The 26,168-nt window shown below is 39.3% G+C and overlaps 1 protein-coding gene across 1 annotated transcript in view; it reads right to left on the reverse strand.

Moving 5' to 3' along the window:
• Positions 1-9,826, reverse strand: part of znf281b (zinc finger protein 281b) — a 24,045-nt gene extending 14,219 nt beyond the window's left edge. The window contains exon 1 of the mRNA XM_020533371.2: positions 9,432-9,826. Coding sequence (XP_020388960.1) covers positions 9,432-9,785 — 354 coding nt within the window. The 5' untranslated portion in view covers positions 9,786-9,826. The remainder of the gene's footprint in view (positions 1-9,431) is intronic.
• Positions 9,827-26,168: the final 16,342 nt, after the last annotated feature.

The raw sequence follows: 26,168 nt of genomic DNA on the forward strand, positions 1-26,168 counted from the left end.
TCATCAGAAAATTTTCTGATGAAGGGTCTAGGCCCGAAATGTCAGCCTTCCTGCTCCTATGATGCTGCTTGGCCTGCTATGTTCATTCAGCTCTACACCTTGTTATCTCTGATGGCAAATTAACTCTAGTTAACTGGTGGACGTAAGCATTAAAGTGAGCATCAACCTTACCCGATTGAGTAAAGGTGTCTGGCATCCTTTGAATTCCTTCTTCAGTAAACATAATAAAACAATAGATTTTAGTGCAGGGGAAAATCAGACTTAAACCCAGATTCTACCTGTGATTAACTACGGTGGTAAGCTACATCAACTGCTGTCTAAGTATTATCATTGTAGGAGTTTCATTAAACTGATATACTGTAGCTTACTAGGCAGCAAAATAGGATATTCAGGAAATAAACAGTTATATTTCTGAGAAATATGTTGGCCAAACATTGAATAAAAGAGAAAAAGCATATTCTTATGTATTTTCAGAGGAATGACTGTGCTTAATAACAAGGCACTCAAAATGTTAAGTTGATGGAAATTCTAATTTAAATAAAAACACTACATACTATACATAAACTTTGATAACGTACAACAGGTCATTCTGGCCCCCAAGTCAAAGCACAGAAAGGTTGCAAAGAACAAACATATTTAGTAAGTAAATCTTTCAGTGAGCTGAACCATTCCTTTGAATTAGGACCTTTTGTTGTTCCCATCCACTAAATTACGGATTCAAAAGTTCAAACACTAATAAATATTCAGTCTAAGTTTCCAAAGCAGTTTTTAGGGAACAAGCCCAGGAAGTGTAGAAAGATAGGAATATTGTGAATACGAGTGGAAATCTTCACATATAAGTCAAGTGATAGTTCTTATTCAGTAAGAATCTGATTCAGAAAATTAAAATAAAGCATAATTTGATCTAGTTTCACTTCCCATTGAAAAAACCTGCACGTACTTCAGTTCTTGTTTGTTATTTAATGAACACTGCAGGAAACTGTATAACTGGGCCAGGATCCGGTTTATAAAGTCATATAGCACGGAAACAGACTCTTCAGTCAAACTAGTCCACACCAACCATGTTCCCACATTAAACTAGTCCTACCTGCCTGTGTTTGGCCCATATCCCTCTGGACCTTACCTATTCATGTACTTACCCAACTATTTTTTTAAACATTGTAACTGTACCTGCATCCACCACTTTCTCTGGCAGTTCATTCCACAACCATACACAGTGTAAAAACAGCTGCCTCTCAAGCTCTTTTTAAAACTTTCTCCTCTGACGTTAAAAATATACCCACTAGTTTTGAACTCCCCCACCTAGGGAAAAGACTCTTGTTATTTACCTTATCTATGCCCTTCACGCAATAAGATCAGCTCTCAACCTCCTATGCTTTAGTGAAAAAAGCCCCAGTGTATCCAACCTATTTTTATAACTCAAACCCTCTATTCCCGCCAACATCCCATAAATTTTTTCTGAATCCACTCCAATTTAATATCCTTCTTAAAGCAGGGCCACCAAAACGGTGCACAGTACTCCAGAAGAGGTCTCACCAGTGTTCTGTACAACCTCATCATGACGTCCCAGTCCTATATTCAAAGGTTGAGCAATGAAGGCAAGTGTCTAAATGCCTTCTTAACCTGTCTACCTGTGACCCACATTTCAAAGAATTAGGTACCTGAATCTGTAGGTGTCTCTGTTCTACAACAGTACCCAGCGCCCTATCATTAATTGTACAAGTCCTGCCTTTCTTTGTTTTACCAAAATGCAAGACCTCATATTTATCCAAATTAAACTCCATCTGCCAATCCTTAGCCCATTAACCCAAGTGATTAAGACCTCCTTGTAATCTTGGGTAACTAACTTCACTGTCCACTATGCCACCAATTTTGGTGTCATCTGCAAATTTACTAAGCATGTCTCCTATACACTCATCCAAATCACTTATATAAATGACAAACCAAAGTGGGCCCAGTATCAATCCCTGTGGAATACTGGCGAGCACAGGCCTCCAGTCCGAAAAACAACCCTCCACTGCCACTCTAAGTGTCCTATTGTCAAACCAATTTTGTATCCAATTGGCAAGCTCACCCTTAATCCCATATGATCTAACTTTACTAATTAGTCTAACATGCGGAACCTTGTCAAAGTCTTTACTAAAGTCCATATGAACAACATCTACTGCTCTGCCCTCAATCTTTTTGGTTACTTCCTCAAACAAATCAATCAAGTTTGTGAGACACTATTTCCCTTGCACAAACCTATGCTGACTATCACTAATCAGTCACTGCCTCTCCAAATGCAGCGTGCATCCTATCTTTCAGAATCACCTCCAACAGCCTACCTACCACTGACGTCAGACTCACGGAACTATAGGCCCCAGGTTTCCCCTTACACCCTTTCATAAATAAAGGCACAACACTAGCCACCCTCCAGTACTCTGGCACCTCACCTGTGATTATTGACGGTACAAACATTTCTGAAAGGGACCCTGCAATTTCTTCCCTAACTTCCCACAATGTCCTGAGATACAGTGGAACAGGTCCCAGAGATTTATCCACCTTTGTTTTCTAAAATCTCCAGCATTTCCTCTTCTGTAATGTGAACTGTTTTCAAAATATCAATATTTATTTCCCCGAGTTCTCCAGCGTTGATCTTTACGGGGCCCTATTCTCTCTCTAGTTGCTCTTTTGCATTTAATGTACTTGTAGAACCTCTCTAGATTATATCTCATATCCCCTCTCTGCCCTCCTTATTTCCCTCTTAAGAATGCCCTATGCTCTTTATGCTCTTCAAGAAATTCAGTTGATCCCAGTTGTCTGTATATGGTATATGATTCTTTTATTCTTGACTAGAACCTCAATACCTTTATTTATTCATTGTTCCCTACTCTTACTAGCCTTAATCTTCACTCTAACAGGAATATAATGCTTCTGAACTCTCATCGTCACAATTTGGAAGCCTTCCACTTGTCAGTCATCCCGTTACCTGCAAACAGTCTACTTCAATTAACTTTTGAAAGGGCTCGCCTCACACCATTAACATTTTCCTTACTTCAATGAAAAACTTTCATGTTTATGGAAGGCTTATCTTTTCCTATAACTATTTTAAAACTAATAGATTTATGATCATTAGCCCCAAAGTGTTGCCCTATTAAAACTTCAGTCACTTGCCCTGCCTTATTTCCCAAGGAGCAAAACATGATCTTCTCTAGTAGGTACATTTACACATTGATAAAGAAATTTTTCTTGAACACATTTAACAAATTCCTCACCATCCGAGCCTTAAAATACTATGGTAGCCCCAGTCAATGTTTGGAAAATTAAACTCCCCTACCATTACAACCCTATTATTCTTACAAATATCTGAGATCTCTCTACATATTTGCTCCTCAATTTTCCTCTGACTATTGGGAGGACCTATGGTACAATCCCAACAAGGTGATCATCCCTTTCTTATTTCTAATTTCTACCCATATAGTATCACTGGACGACCCCTCAGAAATATCCTCTCTAATTACCGTAGAAAGCTTTCCTTAATCAAAACGCCACTCCCCCTCCTCTCTTGCTTCCCTTCCTATAGCATCTAAAACCCCGAATATTGAGCGGTGATTCCCTCAGCCAAGTTTCTGTAATAGCTATGATGTCCCAGTCCCCTGTTCCCATTCATGCCGAGTTCATCAGTCTTGTGTGTAAGACTCTTGTACTGAAATAAATGCAGTTTAATTCTTCAGAGTTATCTCATTCCGACTTGTTCTTGACTGCCTTTTCTAATTAAATAGCTCTTCTCCAATTCAGAATCCTCCTCATCTGTCTTTCCTTTTGTACTGCCACTTAGGAAACCCCCCCAAAATTCAACTTCCAAATCTTCATGCCAGGATATTGGTCCTTTTCCAATTCAGGTGAAACCCATCCCTTTTGAACAGGTCTTTTCTGCCCCAGAAGAGATCCTAATGATCCAAAAATCTGATTCCTTGCATATTGAACCACCTCTTCTGCCACTGATTTATATGCCCTATCTTTTCAATCCTACTCTCATTAGAATGTGTCACTGCAGTAAACCAGAGATTACTACCTTTGAGGTTTTACCTAACCTCTTATATTCACTTTGCAAAGCCTTGACTCCTTCACTAACCATGTTGTTGCTACCAATGTGTACAACAACTTCCGGCTTTTCACTCTCCCCTTTAACAACATACTTCAACCATTTTGAGACGTCCTTAACATCTGCGCCAAGAAGGCAACGTACTATTCAAGTTCACAATGACAAAAATCTCCCGTCTGTGCCCCTGACAGGACAGTCCGCTATCACAATTGTTCTTTTAAATATTGACAAACCGCACTTAACATGAAATTCATTCTTAGTGTCTAAGGTCTGATTTTCACTTCTATCTTCCTCTGAGATACTATCCCCTTCAACAGTATCCAAAATGGAATGTCTGTTTGAGAGACAAATTGCTACAGAAGACTTCTGAACTAGCTTCTCACCTTTCCTGATAGTCACCCAACTATCTGATGGTTCCTGCTGTGTAACTACCTCTCTAAATCTACTAACCACCACACTCTGTATCGCTTGAATGCCCTCCGTGATAATAAGCCTAAAAAGCTCTTAAAAGCACCTTAGGCATGTGTGGGTGTATTTATATAAAATGTAGAAAATTACCCTTTCATGTACACAGATTTTAATCTTAAGTGTGCAAAAGATTAAAAAAATTAAAATCTTAAAAAAAAAAATCAAGCACTTAGCTGAAACTCTCATCAACCTAAAAAAGTAGCCTCCTCCTCAAGTCCTCTATCAGTCAGCTTTTAAAACTCTGGATAAACAGAAAAAAAAAGTTGCTCTCTAGAGCCGAACAAACACATGGAAAGGCCTGTCCCACAAGATCCATATGTAAAACAACCTCTCCTACTTCGCATATTTTTAAGAATTCTTTTGTCATGTTTATGTTTGAACTATGAAAGTTTCAAACAGAAAAAAACCTCTCCAGATTGACACTTGACATACACACGGAGGCCTCTTCCACAAACTCCCTAATGAGAAAGAAATCTCTCCTCCTTCGTGTTTTTTGTTGCATTTTTTTGGATTGTAAAAGTTCCAAAAAAATGATTTAAAATAAAAATTTTCTCCTTTTGCTGTATAACAACCATAAGAAATCCACAAGAAAAGTCTGCAACTCAGGAGCAGCTGCAAGATCCACGCTGCTCTCGTTCCACAATTTTTTTTGGTTGTGATACCTTTGTATATTTTCTTGGTTCACACATTAAAAATTCATTTATAGGATGTACTGAAGAGTTGCCAGTTGCTGTGGAGCTAAACTCTGATATTAACAAAGACCTCAGAGGCACAATGGGAAGAGTAAGCAAGCAAAATTTAACAAATGGGACACATCTTCTAGCAATGGTCACCGCAAGAAGATAGCTGAATAGGATTGTGTAACTAGTCTACGGAAGAACTACATCTCCAATAATCAAACAAAGCTCAGCAAAAGTTGTTACATTTGGAACAAAAATATGTTGTACTTTCAAACTAATTTTTTAATTCTCCAAAAAGGTTAGCAACATAGTAGCTTCAATATTATTTTCCCCATCTCTTAACACCTTGTTTTCATGATAGCTGAAACTGCTATAACAAAAATAGCTCGGTTCTTTCTTCTTTTTTGCTTCAAAGGTCCTCTAACAGAAAAATAAACTTATCAATAGGTTTTCTTTATTCCTCGACTGATGCACACCATCCACTGTTCACAGAACAGAACAGCTGAATAGATTCTGGAAGCATGATGTACTGGACATGTACATGAAAACTGTTCAGCACCTGCAACGTTGGGTACATGGATGATTCAAAGAATGAAGACAACAATACAAGGTTTCTGATTGATTAGGGAAGGTAAAGTAGACTCTAATTGGTTCAAACATCATGGAAGATTGAAACAAACATCAAACAGAAACCAGCTTGACCAACACGACTAACACAGATCATCTGGTACTTTACTCAACTGCAATGTGCAGAGATTTTGCTGTACACAAGTTACCTGTGTTTCCTTTCATTAGAACAGTGACCACACTTTGAGTACTTCGTTAACTGTGAATCATTTTGAGCCATCTGAAGGTCCTGAAGATGCTATATGCAAACACATTCTTCTAAGAAATTCTATTGAGGACAAAAATAAATCGCAACTATAGGAGCGCAGCTCACGTATCTAATGAGTCTATCATAAAATGTGTCCACTTTGAACTTGAGATTATCAGTTAATGTCTAGCATGAACTAATCAAAGCATCTGCAATTAGGAAGAGTAGACCGTGATCTAATATTGTGAACCCTCAATTACCAGGCATATAATTGAAAGAACTTCAGTTCTCGTTGGAATACTTGACATGCAAGGGGGTCCCATGGCACAATGGTAATGTCCCTACTTCTAGGCCAGAAGTTCCAAGCTCAAGTCCTACCTGCCCCAGAGGTGTGTCACAGCATGTCTGAGCAGGTTGATTAAAATAACTATTTAACATCGAAGAACTCTCCTGAGTGCTAACAGTATAATGCTAAAGAACCACTGTTTGAAGGACATTGAAGCATTAGTGGCATGCCTTTACAGAAGCATGGGAATCAGACATATGGGGAAACACATACGTTTTATGCAGTGAGTTACAATGATTGAGAATGCAGAGTATGGTAGAAGCACATGGAATTGTAATTTTCAAAAATTAGCCATATAATTGAAAATGAAATATTTACAGTCTACATGGATGAAAGGAAGGAAATAGGTTTAACTGAATAGCTATTTTAACCAGTTGCTACAACGGGCTGAATGGTTTATTTCCTCATTGCATGGTTCTATGAAACCTGTTCTGATCTCTGTACAGACTAGCAACTTATTTTGAAAAATTACAATTCCCAGTAACTAACTTAAAGGAATTGCATGACAGGGTTAAGTTTTCAGATTCTCAGTATGTCAAACAAATTAAAAGCAACATCAAATAAACTCTATTTAATAGGAAACTTAAACTCTAAACTGGAGTAAAGTTTCCTTGTTACTACTTTAATGCAACTGAAAATGTCCAATCTACTTCACTCTGTTCCTTCACTAGCCACTATAATGTCCCATGGTCAGTCCAAGGGCTTGCTTCCCTTCTCTACTTTATGCAGTTAGATAACTTCCCACCAACAAATTGGTTTTTATGGCAAGGAGTACTCTGGAGATTCCTTCTCCTACTCAAAGCTAGGTGAATCTTCTTGTCTTGCTTATATACTCACAGACTTGATCTCTTCAATTACAGCATAAATACCCACCCATACTCTTGCTGCTTCTATCTTGTAGATCTCTCTGAGACTTCTGGCAGACTCTCACTGTGAGATTCAATGGCATTTTTACAAACTCACCCTGTAAGCTAATCCTTCAGTAGCTGCCTATTTTCCCCTCTGGAAGCCCATCTCCATGACAAATGAAATCAGACAGGCCTGATATCCAGGGAGAAATTCTAATTAACTATCCTTTTGACTCCCAACTTCAGTCTATTGTGAAACTATATAGACAATTTATCCATAAGCATTAATAAAACTTGACAGTCCTAAGACATTCCTGAGACTTCAAAGACTAATAATCCATCCACTGTCTGTACGCTTTGGCCATTGGTTACAGGTGTGAATATCTTTTACCTTCTTCCCAGTAAACTATCTAGCCTTTCCTTAATCTTTAACACCCAAGTTGCCCACACTTTCTTATGGAAAGGACCATAAAACATGCCATTATATAATGTGAGCGTAGAGACACCAAAGATCACTGTCTACCAATACATTACGTTCTCACAATATGATCTCTACTGGAACATACTGAATAATGATATACAGTTCTACAGTAAGCTTTCTTCCTATGCATTTGTATACGGGATGTGGGTGACTGGCAAAATAGCTTCTCAGAGCATTAAGAGTAACTAGTACCCAGCCTGGCTAACACAAGTCCAGCCCTCACTACATGGTGAACTTCTAGCCCTCAGGGAAACTAGGGATGGAGAATAATGTATACTTTCCAATACTTCCCAATACTTCCCACATTTAAAGAACATAGAATCACTACAGTGTGGAAACAGGCCATTCAGCCCATCAAGTCCACATCGACCCACCAAAAAACATCCCACCCAGACCCACCCATTATCCTGCATTTCCCATGGTAAATGAGAAGAAAGAAAGACAGGACTATAATAGATTCCAACAGAAAGCACAGTTCTGAATTTGAGTTGTTTGCAATTCATACCCTGCCCTCAAAAGCACCAGGACTTCAGAACTAACTATACTGGGATTTAAACCACCACCTCTTCATTGTTAGTCGAGTACCATACCCATGAAGTTATTGGACTTAATAAATGTGGAAGGTACAAAATTAGCGAGATTGACTACTCTCTCAGAACGAAAACTGAAAAACTCCTCTTGCCTTGAATGAGACTGCTCATCCTTCGTTCCACGTGAGAAATATCAATATTCATCCTGATCTGGTAAAGACAGTTCTTCAGAGATTGAGGCTATGCAATATTGTTGAATCACAGCATCCAACAATATGACTTGGGAATCCTTGATGCTGACATTGAGATATCAAAATGGAAAATAAGTTTTCTACCTTTCAGCTTTGACTGTAATAAGCAAATTTGAAGAACTTTTCCCAAAGTGGGCACAATTTTAAAGTCAAAGGCAGAAGGTGTAGAAGGGACATGAGGAAAATCTTTTTCACCCAGAGAGATATGCGGTCTGGAATACACTGCCTAGAAGGGTAGTTGAGGCAGGTAACCTCGCAACCTTTAAAATATACTTGGATGAATACTTGAAGTATGTAACATTCAAGGCTAAGGGCCTTGTGCAGCAAAGTGGGACTATTAGCGTACCTGTCGTGGTGAAGACTCGACAGGCAGAAGGGCATCTCCAGTACTATATGATTCTAGGTGGTGTATTTGGAGAAAGAGAACAAAGTGCTAAAATAATTAATAAATGATGGACTTCCCAGCAATTCATTAGACAATGTGGCATAATATTGAACCAAGGATAGGTTTGACTGCAAATCTGTGCTGAGCTCATTGATCTGGTAATCGATGGCTTTACAACTATTTTCAATGTATACAGAAGAGGCAGAAAGTAAATGTGCCACCTTTCATCGACGCTGTATGGTTTGCTATGGGAAATCACAAGATGACATAGAAGAGTATAGGATTAGGGTTAGCTAAAAAATCTCCCGCACATGGAAAAATAGTACAACATTTGTCTGTTAAGTTTAAACATGAAGAATGATCTCTCAAACTCAAAGGTGACTTTGAGAACAGAGTCAAGTGATCTGCTCCAAAGCAATAAAAATCAAGTTTGCTGCTAGCATAATCTGGCAAACGATAGAATTTTGTTCATTATGTACAGGGCAAGAAATCAATTTACTATCGAGCAGCATTAGAGACAGAATGGTAATGCAATACTTACTACACTGGTGTGATTCAGACTGTGGGTCAAGATGCTCTGCCCCCTGCCCATTTCCTCCTCTTCGAGAAGTTTATTCTTAAAAAATACAAATCCATCATGTGCGGAGAACTTTTTCTCTTTAACATCAGAGGTGGGTTGCATATAGTCTGAAGAATATTTTTCTGCTGGAGCATCGGGATCCTTTTTAAGGATCAAATCCTGAGGTACAGCTGGTGCGACAGAATGAGCAGCAAGGCTGGAAAAATTTGTGATTGGTGGGAGGTGACTGAACATAATCATACCAGAAGAGAAGTTTGGTTCCATCCCACCGTTCCTGAGGAATTCGTTCGCTAGCTTATCGTGAACAATGCTCATGATGTAAAATCCAAAATTATTCAAAGCCAGATCGGCAGCACACTCCTAAAATAGAGAAGAGGAAAATATAAGACACTTGTAATGGCAATATGCACAAAATTACGCATTATAACATGAACGGAGTAGATAAATAAAATTGTACTAAGGTTTACAGGTCACAGCATAACTTGTAACACTTATATTGCATCTAATGTATATATGTTTGCACTTCTACTTGATGGGTGCAGGAGGATGTCTGTCTTTGTTGAAGTTAGTAATTGCATACCGGAATCTTTTACCTGTAAAAGTAAATTACAAAGACACAACCTAGGTCAGGAGGTATAGTTGTAGATCAAGTTCCGCTTATAAGCCACTCAAAAACTTTGCTCTCGATACTTATGACATCATAATCACTCAGTTTTGTTGTTGCCTAGTAACAGATTCTTATCCATTGTTTTACTGAGTTTTACAAATAAAAAGCTGGTAGGGCTCAACTTTGACAGCTAGTTTTTTGGAACCGTACTCTCACAACAGACTAATTACTCAGTCACATAACAGAAAGTGTAATCTTTTGCCTGGAAACAACAAGTCCACAACAAAGTACTGAATCAAAAATAATTACACATTAACCTAGGTATTATTGAAATGAGGCAAAACAGAATATTTATCTTTTTTGTTTCAAAAACAGAGCAAAATACTTCATTTAATTACAGCACAGGACAACCTGCCTTTGCCATTTCTCAAGTTACTTGTTTGGTTATGAGAAGCAGGTATGTTCAGAAGACTAACATTCTGCTTAAGAAAGCACTGTTGCCTCCACTTTCAGCTGGATAACACAAATGGGTTCATTCTTCCCCAGTGGTTCTCTTCAGTGGTGAAGCAGTAGATATAGAACACCGATTACATTACTATTCAAAGACAAGCACAAAACATTCAACATGGCCAAATGTGTTAAAAGTTAACGTGCAATTTAAACTAGTGGCAGCTATTACAAGAACAAACCAAAAAGTGTCAACTACCTACCACATCCAGTTACCACTATTAGGTTTAAGTGATCATGGTCATGTCAATGGTATGAATTTCCTCAAAGAAAGCTCAGTTTCTTTATGATATTGGTTATTATTATTTCTTCCGGCCTCATGTAACCTCCTGGATTAGACTGCATTAGCCTCACTTGAATGAGGGGTGGAGTTGGAAGTTACAAATACCTTTGACAACTTTACCAATATTACTCAGTTGGAAGCCAACTTTTTCTTTCCCCCTCACTTCGTCCACACCCAACTTATTATTTCAGTGGAGCTCATACTTTAACAGTAGATACTAGGATTCAGACACAGACGTTGTGGCTCGTAGCTTATCCAATGTGAAACCAAGTTGTGAAAACCAGGAAGGTTCCAGTTTCAACCACTACAATAGCCAAAAATCAGCTGGACTTGAACAATTGTCTTTTAAAACCTCCAGGATAGGGAGGACAAAGCTGGCGGGCCCACTGTTCCACTGCTATGGCAACACCTGTGGCATGAAAGCAAAATACTGCAGATGCCGGAAATCTGAAACAAAAGCCTGCAGTTTCATAAAGCCTTTAAGAGAGGAGAAATTGCCAAACAAAATGGACATCTTAATACAATTTAAAGAAAAAAAAGAGAAACCTGGTTTCACTGCTCTCTTACCTCTAAGCCCAAAGCCAATCCATTGTCTGTCTTCTGGTTATAAAGATTCTACCGGAAATGAGTTTGAGCATTTCCAGTCTAGCTCTCAATGGGTTCTATAAAGCCTTCTTCCACCAACAGTTAAAAGTCATTTGGCTCATGAATCTAAACTTGGCATCAATATAGTTTTACTGATTATCGTTAGGCGATTGACTCTAGATGCTAATATTCCCAGCAACGTTAAGTACTTAAGCCAGGAATTCACCATTTGAAAATTCCAGCTTATGGTGGACATGGCTTTTAAAAAAAAAAATCAGCATTCGTGCAATATTAAAGACGTGTACTTCACATCTTCACTTAAGAGGAGCTTATACCACTTACTGAAATTCTCTCGCACAAATTTCAAAATTATGTAATTTTTTTCAGTGGTGCATAAGAATGAAAATTGAGCTGGTACTTTGGTAAGACTATCCGAATCTGAGTATGGAGAAAGGTATTAACGCCTTGATAATTCTTTTAATAATACCTAATGGTCCAGATATTGCAATAAAAATAACAGGGAAACCACCTACTGTTCTCAATTTAAAAAGTAAAATGGGCAGCAACTTCTCACACCATGTGCAGTAAAATGTAGAAATCAGGAAGTTGCTATGTGAGATGGCCTCCGCCACTGGAGGTTTTTTTCTATAACGGTATCTCTGAGAAACTCAGCATTGGAATGCTTGGAACAGCACGATATTCATCTACGTACAATGACAGGAAAAGCTCAGGATTATTCATTCAAATAAAGTATATGGCATGATGGCTACCGCCAAACCACCTCTCGCATATTTAAAATTTACTTTTAAAGGGTGAAGTTCCATTCTTTCAGAAATTGATTATCGTTAAAGGTTTTAAAACCATTTTTTGTCATTTTTAACTCATCTTCTATTTCGTAATCCTTTTCTTTATTTGACTTTCTACACATGCTTTGGAATTAAATTTTATATGCTACGTTTTCAGACTCCACATAGATTACTGAATATAGTTTTGGTTCTCTTATAAAGGAATGCACATACATTGGAATTGGTTCAGAGAAGATTCACTGGACTGATTTCCGAGTTGTGAGCTTTTCATATGAGGCAAAGTTGAGCAGGTTGGGCCTACAAACACTGGCGATTAGAAGAATAAGAGGTGTTCCTTTAGAAACATAAGAATCTGGACAGGTGCTTAATAGAATAGATGCTGATAGGATGTTGCTTCTCATGGGGAATCCAGAACAAGACAGCACAATTTAACATCAAAGGGTTTTCTATTAAGAATGAGATAAGTGGATTCTTTTTTCTTATACATCAATAGTGTTTGGCATTCTCACTTCCAATAAATTGTAATGGCTAGATTATTGAATGTATTCAAAATTGAGTTGGGCAGATTTTCAATTAACAGGGGAAGAGGAATATTGGAGGGGTAGAGAGAATAGTGAAGTTCAGGCCTGAACTTCATCAATCATGATCTTATTGAATGGTGGATCCGGCTCAAAATGCAAAATGACCTACTCTATGTTTTACATGACTCCGAAAATTTGAATAAGGAGATACATAGTTACTTGCCCTGGTGCCACAACCCCAAATCACATGCAGGGGATGTTGCACATTTTTGAATTCTAGATCACTGCAAAATTCCACTGAAGATCTGTAGACAAGCAGAAGTCTAATGAATGGCTCGCATAATTTGTTTGTTCATGACTGCAAGATCCAGGTTTTTTTAATACTCATAACTGATTTGCACATGACACCGTACACGATATATATAAATGTATTTGTCTGTGCTTTCATATAAATAAGAACATTATTTAGATACTAGTGTATACACACAGATAAGGTTTTTACTTAGATCGAACTTCTCTAACCTGATTCATGAACTATTAAATGTAACTGTGAGTCATCTAAATATTCATTCCTTTAAAAAGGGGAATTCCTAACTTTAGGACAGAGATGAGAAAAATCTCTTTCTCCCAAAGGATGTGTGACTTTGAAAAGCACTACCTCAAGTAATGAAGAAGGTGGGGTCACTGAATATTTTTAAGGTAGAGGAAGACAGATTTCTGTTAGGCAAGGGAAGCAAAGGTTGTTGAGAGTGTATGGAAACATGGAATTCCAAACTCAAATGGATCAGCCACGATCTTATTGAATAGCGAAGCACGCTTGAAGGGCCAAATGCTGATTCTTTTTCTATTTCCCTGTCACGACTCACTGAGTTAGTCTGCTAGAAATCAAGCTCCTCAATTCCTGGAGTTGACACAAATGTGAAAAGATTTATTCAAACTATCCAAAATCCCTGATTTATCTGACTGATATACTGAGGTTAAAACACTCACCAGGTTTCTTTACTCTAACAAGAAAATAACTTTCTTCGGAACAAATGGCCTTTAACTAAGGGCAAAAAGGAAATAAGAATTGCTAACTTATAACTCCACTACTTAAACTCTATCCCTTAAATTCCCCCTTCACAAACAGACGCCATACAGGTTGCATATATTAAGAGAGGAAGAGAGAGAAGAAAAATGTCAGGGCAACTCAGTTCAATAGCCCTAGTCAGGACCACAGGATTCAGTGAATTATTTTCTTTCTCTTTCTTGCAATTCTTTGCCAATAAGATGAGATTGTTTGTACACTGATGCTCTTTCATTCTCTAGTTGAGAGTTTGACTTTTGCTGTCATTAAAGGCACTTAGTTCTTCTTTCAACAGGGGACTTGCAGACAAAAAAAAGAGAGTGAGTGAAAGACAGCCAGTTGTTGCTGGAGACTTTCCAGTACCTGTACATAAGAGAGAGGGAGATTTTCTGCTGCTTTCTCTTCACAGGCTATGTAGTTCTTTTGCTACACTGCACCCACACAAACCACAGTCATCTGGTCAGGAATCAATCAAAACATTGTCATCAAGTAGTTTTCCCTTAGTTCAGAAGCCATCCACTCTGCGGTGTCTGCTTTCACTGCCTCGGGAAAATGCAACAATGTATACAACTCACAATGTGTTCAGTAAACATGATTTTTTTGAAACGTTGCCATCATTTGGCACCATCTCATTGCTTCAAAGCAGTACCCTTTTTTCTAAGTTCACATATAAAGGAAACAGCAGTTGTGATCTTTACATCCCGCGTGTAACCCCCGGATCACAAAACATTAGCTTCAGTTGAGAGACGGGTTGGGTAAGCAATCAAAAATCTGTCAGCTTTACTAATATCACTTGGTTGGACGCCAATCTTTTTCTTACGTACTCACTTTATCGACACCTAACAAATCATTTCAGTAAAGCCCATACTTGGGCACCAAGGTGAGGATCTGGGGTCGCAAATCTGGGGTCTTTAATCCTTGTGCGTGTTTGTCATAGAGTGGCTGTGGGCTTGTGTGCTACCATGATTCCTTGTGGTCTTAGGAGTCTTGTTGTCAGTTCTGATATGTTCTTGATGTAGGGCAGTGTGGCCAGTGTGTTAGGGCATACTGTGACCTCATTGTCTGTCTAGTAGGTCCACAATCACTCTATGACAAACACTCAAGGATTAAAGACCCCATTCCCACAACATGCAGAACCAACGTGGTTTATAAAATACCATGCAACGACTGCCACAAACATTACATCGGACAGACAGGAAGGAAACTAACCATCAGAATACATGAACATCAGCTAGTAGCAAAACGACACGGCGAACTTTCCTTAATATCAGTACACTCGGACAATGAAGGCCATCATTTTAACTGGGACAACATAATTATAGTAGCCCAAGCCAAACATAGACACACACAGGAATTCCTAGAGGCACGGTTCTCAACCCGTAATACAATCAACAAGAAAATTGGACCCCTTATACAAACCCATACATATCAAAACCAGAAATGACACCACTCACCATAACAGACCAGACAGTATAAATTCCAGGCGGAGTAGAACAACATCGCTTCATCAGAGGCCTCACTGATGATGTTATCTAGCATGCTGATGAAACGTCAGAACGAAAACAGGCCAGCTCGGTGAGCAAGTCAACAATCTCACTAGTATCAATTACAGGGAGTCCCTGGACGGGCACTGTCATATACACCATTTGGCACTTTAAATGACTCAATGGCCAGTCTGCAGCAGTCCAAAACTTGAAAACCACACTACTGCATGAGATTGCAAAATTCCAACTTCAGTTTTCAGGAATTTGGCAGACCTCCAACTTATTGAATGTACACATGCTATTGTGATGTGACAATTTAGTATCACATGCATAACCATGCAGGTTCATTTTAGAAAAAGGACTCTCGGAACATTTAGCATTCCACACATCAGACATCTACTTCAAAACTGGTCCGACACAATGCTGCATGCTGTTCTTAACTAAACACAACTGATATGCAAATTTCAAAAAGGTACAAAGATGGGAAATATGATAACGCAGTTTACATAGTTAAGATTTAAACTCTGCGGATTCAGAACTATACTGTTTACTTTGGAAAGAAAACAAAAATCCACAACAGAAATTGATTTAAAGGAAAGACCAGGATACGGTGCTTTGTAAATTGAGAAACAGCACGCCTCTTCAATCTATTTTAAGGGTAAAAGTGCTAATCTCAACAGAAACGTATGCAAGCTTAAAATGAGTTGAAACACGCTTTTATTAACAGAATTTCAATGACATTGTCAACAGGGAGCATGCCTGTGAGCCCAAATAATTTCATGGGAAATATAAGGTATAACTTCAATTGAGCAATAGTTCAAAACCACTATAATACTGGCACTCCGTCTGATTCACGTTGTTTCCTATGGGGCTGCTGGGGGAACATTCTCAGTGATTGTCAACATTGGGGCTAGTGAGTTTCAACATCCACATGGAAGCCAAAAATCAATGTTCCCGATGTTAATAATTCTTATGTAAAAAGGAAAATATTTCTAAATAAAACGAACCTCCCTTTCCCATAAAATACCTGATGGCTAGCAAATGAAGTATACTCGAGCATCACTCCAGTTTAGCCACCAGGCCGGCCTAGAGACAGAATTGACTGGGAAAACTGCTTATTTCCAAGTATTTGTAACCTGGGTGAAGATTTTAATTTTAAACGCCCTAGATTGGATTACTCCCGTGGAATTACATATTTTGCTGCAGGCATCAGTTAGAAAATAGTGCCTGAAAATCGTGAAACACGCACACACAAAATCAGAGTGGCACAGGTCCCCCCCCTTTTCCAACGGGCCAGAACTTCCAAGATATTCGCCTCACTTAAGTTAAGCCAATTGGAGTGAAGGAGGGAGGGCGTCCTTGGCTTTGTCTCCAAAGCCGGCAGACTGTGGGGTGCGCTGCGCTGCATTGCTTTGATTAATTCTATCTGACCAAGTTCTTTTGAAACCCCACTGCCCGGGGCTGGCTTGAGGAAAGGATGAGGAACCGGGGCAGTTCTGGAGGGGAGGCAGGGAAAGAGGCTCGGTGTCCGGCTTTGCGCCGCTTTTGTCCCGCTCTCGCTGCGAGACGCCTCTCGGGCTCCATGCCCTCGGCCGCAGCCGCTCACTGATGCTGCACACAGAGACACTCGGCTCAGGGCCCCCCCGACTTTTACTCGCTCCGGCCCGATTCTCCCCGGCCGCCCTTTCCGCCTCTTACCTCGCATCGCCGGGCTCCGCTAATCCAAGGCCCGATCCCGTCTCTAGTTTGTCAACATCGTTCGGCCGCTCGGCCCCGCCATCTTGGTTCCCCGCTGCACGCTGGGTAATACGGGCTCTCGCTCGGGGACAATTCCGACGCGACCGAGCCCTGCGCGCAGGCGCAGTGCCGCGCTTCCCCTGGCAGGCGGATAGCCCAGCCACTGGCCTGCACTCCATCCTTGGTTGAGCATTCCCTGCTCTGTTTTCCATGCAGTCCACCTTCAAGCTGTTCTTGGCCAAAACCAACAACGACAAAATAGCCATCACCAAAATTACTTGTAAAATTACAAGACAGATGATACTTTAATGATTGAATTCATGTTCACTAGGTTACCAGGAAATGATTAGCTTTGTTCACCTAAAGAATCTTAACTGTGCCCCAGTACAACATACAAGTGCCACCCTTTGAAGATGCTGCTACTTCTGTAAAATGTTGCTACCTTTGTAAGATGTTCCTGCCTCTTTATGATACTTCTACCTCTTTATGATGTTCCTACCCCCATATGATGCATCTGCCTTTTTAATGTACTCCTTGTTAGGTTGCCTTTATCTCTTTTTATGCCACAGTCTTTATAATGCTCTGTGAAGTGCCTTAGAATGTTTTATTCCATTAAACTTGTTACCTAAATACAAGCTATCCTTGATTCTTCTTCAACTTTACTGATCCTTTCATATTAAAGGTGTACAGCTGATGCATGCAGATCACTGTTGACTGCTTGGGAAATATGGAAGTCATGACATTATAGTCAAGTCTCACTAAAAACAATTGGATAATTTATCAGTTAATGTTTTAATTGTTGAGGGAGAAATGTTGGCCAGGCCAGGAAAAAAGAAATATTCTTGCATTTCTTTGAAGCTATGAGCAAGGAATTTAATATCAATCTGCAAAGGTGGAATATCTCACTGACAATACAGCACTTCCTCAGTTTTACATCAAATCGATAGTTTAGAATATAAATAAGTTAACAGCTAAGAACACATAACTATAGTATTCATACTGAAATTGTTTAGAAAGATGTTTAACATTTTGGTGGTCATGTGTTAAAATTGGTATACTATTGGGATTAGCTAAACTGAAATTGGAAAGGAGCAAAGGGATAAATTTCTGTGACACTTGAAATGTCTGGCATTACATTTTTGTGCAGTCTGAACATTAAATACTGTTGATACAATGAAAAATCTGCATAAATTCTAAAAATATCTGCATCAATAAATTTGATTTCAGAGTCCCGAAAAGTCTGTAAAATTGATGAAATGTGGTATCGCAATAGAGAAAGCTACTCATATTTATACAGCAGCAGTTACTTAAAACACCATAAGGTAATTCAGAGATTGCAGTGGGGTCGCTAATGTGGTTGGTGAGACTTAAGTTAAAATTGATGAAGATTCATGGGAGATGGCTGAAAATGTGGCTGAAGAGAAAGGTTTTGCGGCCTTTTCAAAGATTGGGTGAAAAGATAGCAAAATACATTGGCTTAGATAAGAATTTTTCTATAAAGAAAGACACATGATGGCTTTGCCCAAGATGGCGGAGGAAAGAATCATAAGGATGCACAATAGACTAAAATTGAAGGAATGGCAGGTCACAGGCTGGAAGAATAATGGATTTTTACGATGTGGGACACACAACAGAGGAGAGCCAGTCAATGTGAGTCGGAGTGGAGTGATATTGGAGTGGCAAAATAGCTAATGGTTTAGAACACGTGGAGGTACACGCTTAGGAGGGTGACAAAGAAAACATTGGAAATGTTTGGCCTATAGGTGGCAAAGGGTCTCAGTAGCATGGAAGTGAGACATTATTGGAGAATGATGATACTTTGAAGTGAGAATAATGCTGGCGTTGAAATGAAAGTAGAATTTGAAGCCCAGCTTTGGATTGAGCAGTGTGTTAAAGCTGTGCATCATAATGTACAAGTTAGGAGCAGGAGTGGCTCATGTGGCCTTTCGAGCCTGTGCCATTATTCAATAAGATCAGTGCAGACATGATTTTAACCTCAGCTCCACATTCCTGCCCACACCTGATAACGAGTCACCCTTTTGCTTATAAAATATCTAATTATGACTGCCTTAAAAATATTTAAAGATTCTGAGATTTTTTCAGCAGATGAAAAATCCTCCCACATCCACTCTGTCCAGTCTTCTCAGAATCTTTTGTATTTCAATAAAACTTCAACAGATACAAGCCTATAGTGTGTCCAGCCTTTCTTCATAAGACAAACTGCCAATTCTAGGTATTAGTCTACCTGAACATTTAGGAGCGGGGGAAAGAGATCAGAAGTTAAGGCAAAGTTTCAATCAGGGCTCACCAGGATGACTTTGATCATATCAATGCAGAGTTGCAAAATATCCTGGGTCATTCACTACCTGATAGCAAGCAGAAAACACAGTGACTATAGCATGAGAAGTAAATCTGGATGTTATTGGCCTATGTATGTATACTAACACTGTACTTAAGGAAAATATTGTCAAAAGACAATATAGAGATGAGAAATAGGAAGTGTCTCATGATAAATTCTTCGAACACACTGGAGGAGATGTCATGAGTACAGGAGAAGAAGCCTTTACAAGAATGAGCAGCTATCTTAAGTCAGCAGGAATATAACTATATTAGGACAGAGTCAGAGTGGTGGACAATGAAATGGGACAGTGGAGGAGTATGGTTTGGTTTAATGAAAACTTCATAGATGCACTGCGTCAGTTGTACAACATTTTGTTGGTAACTCTCATTAGGGTTCTGTTAGTTCTGTGAACTGTATGGTAAGTGATAAGTAACGTGTGCCACTTAAGTGCTGGAGAATGACCAGCTCCAACAAGGCAGAATCTAACCATTTTCCCCTTGACATTTAAAAGCATTACCATTGCTGAATTATCAACATCCTAGGGGTTACCATTGACCAAAATCTGATCTGGATGGCTACAAGGACAGGTCAGAAGCAAGGAGTTGTCAGTGAGTAACACACCTCCTGACTCTCCAGAGCCTGTCCATTGTCTGCAAGGCACAAATCATGAGTGTCTTGCAATACTATTCACTTGCCTGGAGGAGTTCAGCTTTAACATTACTTAAGAAGCTTGACACCATTCAGGACAAAGCAGCCCACTTGATTGGCATCACATTCACAAATGTTCACTCCTTTCACTACCAAGAAAGCAGCAGTGTACACCATCTATAAGTTGCACTGAGGAAATTCATCAATGCTACTTAGACAACATTTTCCAAACCCATAACCACTAACATCTAGAAGGACGTAGGACAGCAGGTACATGGGATTCCTCTGCAAGTTCCTCACCAAGCCCACTCACTATCCTCACTTGAAAACATCAAAGTTTCTTCACTGTTGCTGGGTCAAAATTCTGGAACACCCTCTTTATCAATGCTGTGGGTGTACCACCAACAAATAGCATGCAACATGTCAAGAAGGCAGTTTACCTTCTCATAGGCAATTAAAGATGAGCAATAAATTCTGGCCCAGCCAGCCAAGACCACATTATCATGAACGAATAAAACAAAAACTGATGGAAGAGGGGACACTGTTCAAATAATTAATGTTTGCGACCATTAGCAGGGAAGAGAAGATTCAAGGTTACCAACAGAGTATCAAAGTCCAAGGGAGATGATGGTGCAGTTGACAACAGGTGACTGGTCAGGAACTAAGTTATGAGATGTGAAACAAGTCTGGTGGGTACTGATGTTTAGTGAAGGAGAAACTGTAACATTCATGAGTGAGTTGGGGAAATCGTATGAATTTGAGTAAAGTGAGGCAGACGAGTGAATAGTCTTAATTTTGGGAACAAAAAAATGTGATGAGGTATTGCAATTTGATCAGACATAAAAACAACAACAGGAAGGAGAGTTCAATAAGACATTATTAATTTCAATTGTTAAATTCTACTGTCAAAATTTGCACTGCATAACAGAACAGTATACTTTCCATTACTTATTAAATTTAATGCAGATTTTATGCATCAAGTCTGGGCAGTTTGTAAGGCTGTTCATACATAGATATCTTCCGAGCAAATCAATCATCTTAAGTTGAACACATATATTGCAAGAATAATTTGTAGTATGTATCCAAGATATTTGTTTGTACAATAGGAAAAACATTTACATTAAACAGCCTCATGCTGTGAAACCCAAGATAAGCAACCTGCAGCCAAGGACAAAGTACATTAACAAAAAGATCATGTACTCTTGTGACTGGATGTATGAGGTAATGCACATTAGTGCTACTGGCTAACAGCACTACTTTATTTTAAAATGCATTAAGCTGCAGTACTTCCCATTCAAAGCACTTTAATCTTCAGTCAAATTAATTTAACCCTATTTAGAAGAATGAAAACTAAAAAAAATCATGAATATTTGTACAAAGAAAACCAGGTTAAATTAGTTATGATACAATGCTCTGTGAATGTTTAAGAGAGTGTACGAGGAGGTGGAGGCAGCAATATCATAAATGTATACTGGATTGTTGTCAGTTGATATGTTAAGAGATTGATTGGAAGAGTTAAGACAATGGATATTGGAATCTGAAATGATTCTGTTTCAAAACTTAAATGTATTAAACTGCAATATTATGGTTATACAGAATGTTAAATTATTACAAAATAGCCTTGAAAAGTAGAAGCTAAATTTGTGATTAATCAGAAAACAATGTTTGAAATTATTCAATTGCTTGTGAGGTCATGGGAGTGTTTGAAGTTTTGAAAGGTAGTTACAGAATATATGCAGACAATCCATGTGAATAATAGAGCAATATTAGTTACCAGTTTATGTAGCTTTGCAACTAATATAAAAATTACTGCTCAGTGGGATCCCTGGTGTGTTTGTGTACTGACAATTACATTGTTGGAGAAACAGCTGCCTGTACATTAAGACTTCCCCGCAACACTTTCACTCGTCAATGATGTTTTGAGGATATTCAATCTTGCCAAAATATCTGCGTGCTACTTCCTCTGTTGAACGAGACAGTGAATAATATATAAAATGTATGTAGTTTAAATGTGGTCTTGTCGTTATTGCCTTGAGGAACATTGGGCTGGATATTAACTTGTAAAGGAATGGGTCTGAGGTTGTCAAATTCATGTGAATGGGCTTCCCTGCTGAATTTAATATTAGGTCCCGGTTAGCAACTTTTACCTCTGTTTCCCATCCGCAGTCTGACAGTTTGAGAGGCTGTTTGGCTAAATCTTTATCACCAAGGTAATATCCATGGAGCAAAGAGGAAGGAGAGAGAGAAATCAGAGTGTTTTGAAGGTTGGGGGATGATTTGGGTGAAAGGTTTGAGACCAGAGGGAGAATCAAGTACAAAGCAGGGGAGAGATTAGAAGATGTTTCAGAGGCCTCAGTCACTTGGAGAAGATTGGAAACATTATGGAGGAGACTGGAAAGGAGGAGAACAGATGGGTTGTGGAGCAGATGGATAAGATTGGGAGATATGGGTCACATTAGAGGAGTGGGGTTTGGGAGGTTGCTACAAAAACAGACAATTGGAAGCTATTGACAAGGTATCATATAGGAGCTGCTAGTCAAGTTTTTACAAATTTATTCGTGGGATTGGGTGTCACTGGCTGGAAGCATTAATTGCCCATCCTTAATTGCTGAGAGGGCAGTTGAAAGTCAACCACATTACTGTGGGTTTGGAGTCATACAGGGGCCAGAACAGGTAAGGGTGGCAGATTTCCTTCCCTAAAGGAATTGGCAACAGTTTCATGGTCATTATTAAAGTCTTATTTCCATCTCCTGTGGCAGGATTCAAACCGGGGTTTCCAGGACATTACCAAGGTCTCTAGATTAATAGTCTAGTGATAATACCACTAGGCCATCACCTAGCCCTTAGGTACCAATAGTGTTAGGGACAGGGTACTGGCATGGGTTGAGAATTGGCTGACTGGCAGAAGGCACAGAGTAGGGAACAAGGGGTCTTCTTCAGGATGGCAGCTAATGACTAGAAGAGTTCTACAGGGCTCTGTATTGGGACTACAACTGTTCATATTATACATTAATGATCTGGACAGAGGAATTCAGGGCATTTTTGCACATTGAAGACATTTAAGAGGCACCTAGATGGGTACATGAATAGGGAGGTAATAGAGGGATATAGTTCGAAAAATGGCAGGTTTGTTTTTAGATTGATTAGGGCATGATGGTCAGCACAGACTTGGAAGGCCAAAGAGCCTGTTCCTATGCTGTACTCTTTCATTTGTTCATTTGTTCATGATTGAATGGTAGAGCAGACTCAATAGGCAGAATAGCCTAATTCTGCTCCTGTGTCTTATGTTCTGATTTTCCCCTTGGGTCTTTTGGACCTTACGTCTCACCACCTTCCAGATTTCCTGAGACCAGAGTTAAATTTAATATGCTGCTTAAACATGAGGCATGCGACCTCAATATAATCCTTAGATTATAATCCTATGTGTGGGTTGATTGTCCAAATCCATGCCTGCCCATGTTAAAACTGAAAGCTGGCTTGTTGGAGGTAGATTGGTGTTGATGTTGTTGTTTTGACCCCCTAAACCAAGCTCGGCCATTTTGGAGGGTTACAGATTTCCCCCACTCAGTTTATTAGATTTTAACCTACTTGTGACAATTTGTGTACCTACTTTTGCTGTTATACAGAAATACATGGTAACATCTATCAACAACTTTAGTGTCTTGTAGAAATGAAATATCTTATTTGCAAACTGTTAAGATAAATCTTATTTTAAGTCAAATAATCTGTGTTGAAAGTCACAGATATGAATCTGCCTCTTCCCAGCACAGTGTATTATAAATGTAGGCAAACTAGCTATATCATTATGTTTTCTCTGCAATTGTTTTAGATCTGTAACTTCATCTTTACTAATTAAATTGTTCTAAATTAATTTTTCAGCTTTTATTTTTAATATGTATTCCTGAATCAGAATATAATCTCTAATTGCAGTTGATGGCTATTATTTTGGAACTCTTGGGCTAATTAATATTTGAAGATTTTACGGCAATTCATTCTTTCATGTGCTGTACCTGAAGGCAGGTGCTTGACTCATTGTCTGCTGATGGTTCATCCTTAGCTTATTTTCATAGTTTGTCATTGCCTTCCACCCTCAGGAGTTTCCCTTAGGCAGTCCCTCGAGGTTGAGAATGAATTGCTTCCAGAGTAAAAATGAGTTCTCATGTGACATTCAACACATGACCTACAGGTTCTGCCATAGCTGGAAGAGATGTGGGAATGGAAGGGTGGGATTCCTGGGTTCCCTAATCAATATATAAAATAAGGCTCATGCTCTTGAATGCCTTAATGAAGGTGTTGATGTCAAATTAGAGCTTGGCCTTCAGCTCTCAGGAGCATAGGTGAAGAGGCAGGTCTTGAGTTTACCTCGATTAGAATTGCAATAAGATCCACACCATTGTTGTTATTCTGAGCCACATGCTAGCTGCCTAACCAACTGAGCTAACTGGCCCCTTATTTTATTGCACATCTCTTGCTAAGTTAATCTTTATGCTTTTGACACGTTGGCTTTTTTGAACTAAAATTCATAGCTACTTAAATTTGTTTTAATGCCTTATATATGGTAATGCACATCTAGAGATATTCTTTGAACCAAATCAAAGGCCCAATTTTTACTCCAGAAATATGTGGGCAGTTGAAATCAAGGCACCAGTTTCTGGTCCTGTTGTCTTTCACCAGAATGTGATTTGATCAGCTGTTTGAAGAAGGTGTAGTGTACACCTGCTATGAAAATGCAGATCGGCTTCTCCATACGGCTATGTGAATTAGGAGTAGAGGTAGGCTACTCAGCCCTTCGCGTCTGTTCTGCCATTCAATAAGATCATGGATGATCTGATTACTCCATATTCCCAGCTACTCTGATAAACTTTCACCCTCACGATTATCAAGGATTCATCTGCCTCTACTTCTCCTGCCTTTTCAGGAAGAGAGTTCTAAAGGTTCGTGGCCTTCTGTGAGAAAAAATGCCTCCTCATCTCTGTCCTAGATGGGTGACCCCTTATCTTTAAACAGTGACTCCTAGTTCTAGATTTTCCCAGAAGAAAAAATATCCTTTCCACATTCAATATGTTAAGATCCCTCAGGATCTTGCATGTTTCAATCAAATTATTTATACTCTTCTAAACTGCAGCAGATATAAGCCTCGCTTGTCCTCATAGGTCAACACACCCACTTGATCTCTTACTTGTGTAAACCTTCAGTGAACTGCTTCCAATGCATTAACTCCTTTCTTAAATAAGGGGGCTAATACTGTACACAGTACTCTGGATATGATCCTAGAAATGCCCTATATAAATGAAGCATAACATCCAAACTTTTATATTCAATTCCCTTTGGAGTTAACAATGATAGTCTATTAGCTTTCCTCTAGGGGCTCCTTAAGGATTTTTCTTAACCACTACTACATTTTGGAGATTTCCAATTTAATGACCCTTACTTACTTCAGCTTGGCTTTGAACTGCATTGGTATATATTAAGTTGTCTTGCATCTGAGAGGGGAAGACCAACAAACTGATGTATGGCTACTTGCTTTCAATTGATTCATGCATCCTCCCTATTCCACACCAGCTGATTAGTGGTCACTGGAAGGATTTTACATCTAGCTTCAGATCTCTGACATTACAGCCGTACGGAAATCCTGATTCTGCACTTGCCAGCAGCCAGACCAGGGAAGTTATATCCCTGGATTCAGCCTCCTCAACAGCTGCTTCCATGCTTGACAAGTGGGCAGGCTCTGATGCTGCTGGTCCAATCACAGGACTGACAATTCCAGCGTCTCAGCAGAACCTCAGGAAGGGAGGTAGGTAGGAGAATGCATTCTCAGTGGGGCAAAACAAATTACATTTTTTAGATGTGGAAAAAAGTGGCAAGCTCTGCAGAATGGTGGGGAAGCCCACTGAGGGGTATGTTTGGGATCTCAGGGTTAGCCTTACCCCTGCATCTCTATCAAGCTTCCTGCCCAACAGGCTTCCTCACTCCGAGATAGTAGGAACTGCAGATGCTGGAGAATCCGAGACAACAAGGTGCAGGGCTGGATGAACACAGCAGGCCAAGCAGCATCATAGGAGCAGAGAGGCTGACGTTTCGGGCCTAGACCCTTCATCAGAAAAAAAAAAGGC

The sequence above is a fragment of the Rhincodon typus genome, chromosome 30, assembly GCF_021869965.1.
Source record: "Rhincodon typus isolate 14 chromosome 30, sRhiTyp1.1, whole genome shotgun sequence".
Taxonomy (NCBI): domain Eukaryota; kingdom Metazoa; phylum Chordata; class Chondrichthyes; order Orectolobiformes; family Rhincodontidae; genus Rhincodon; species Rhincodon typus.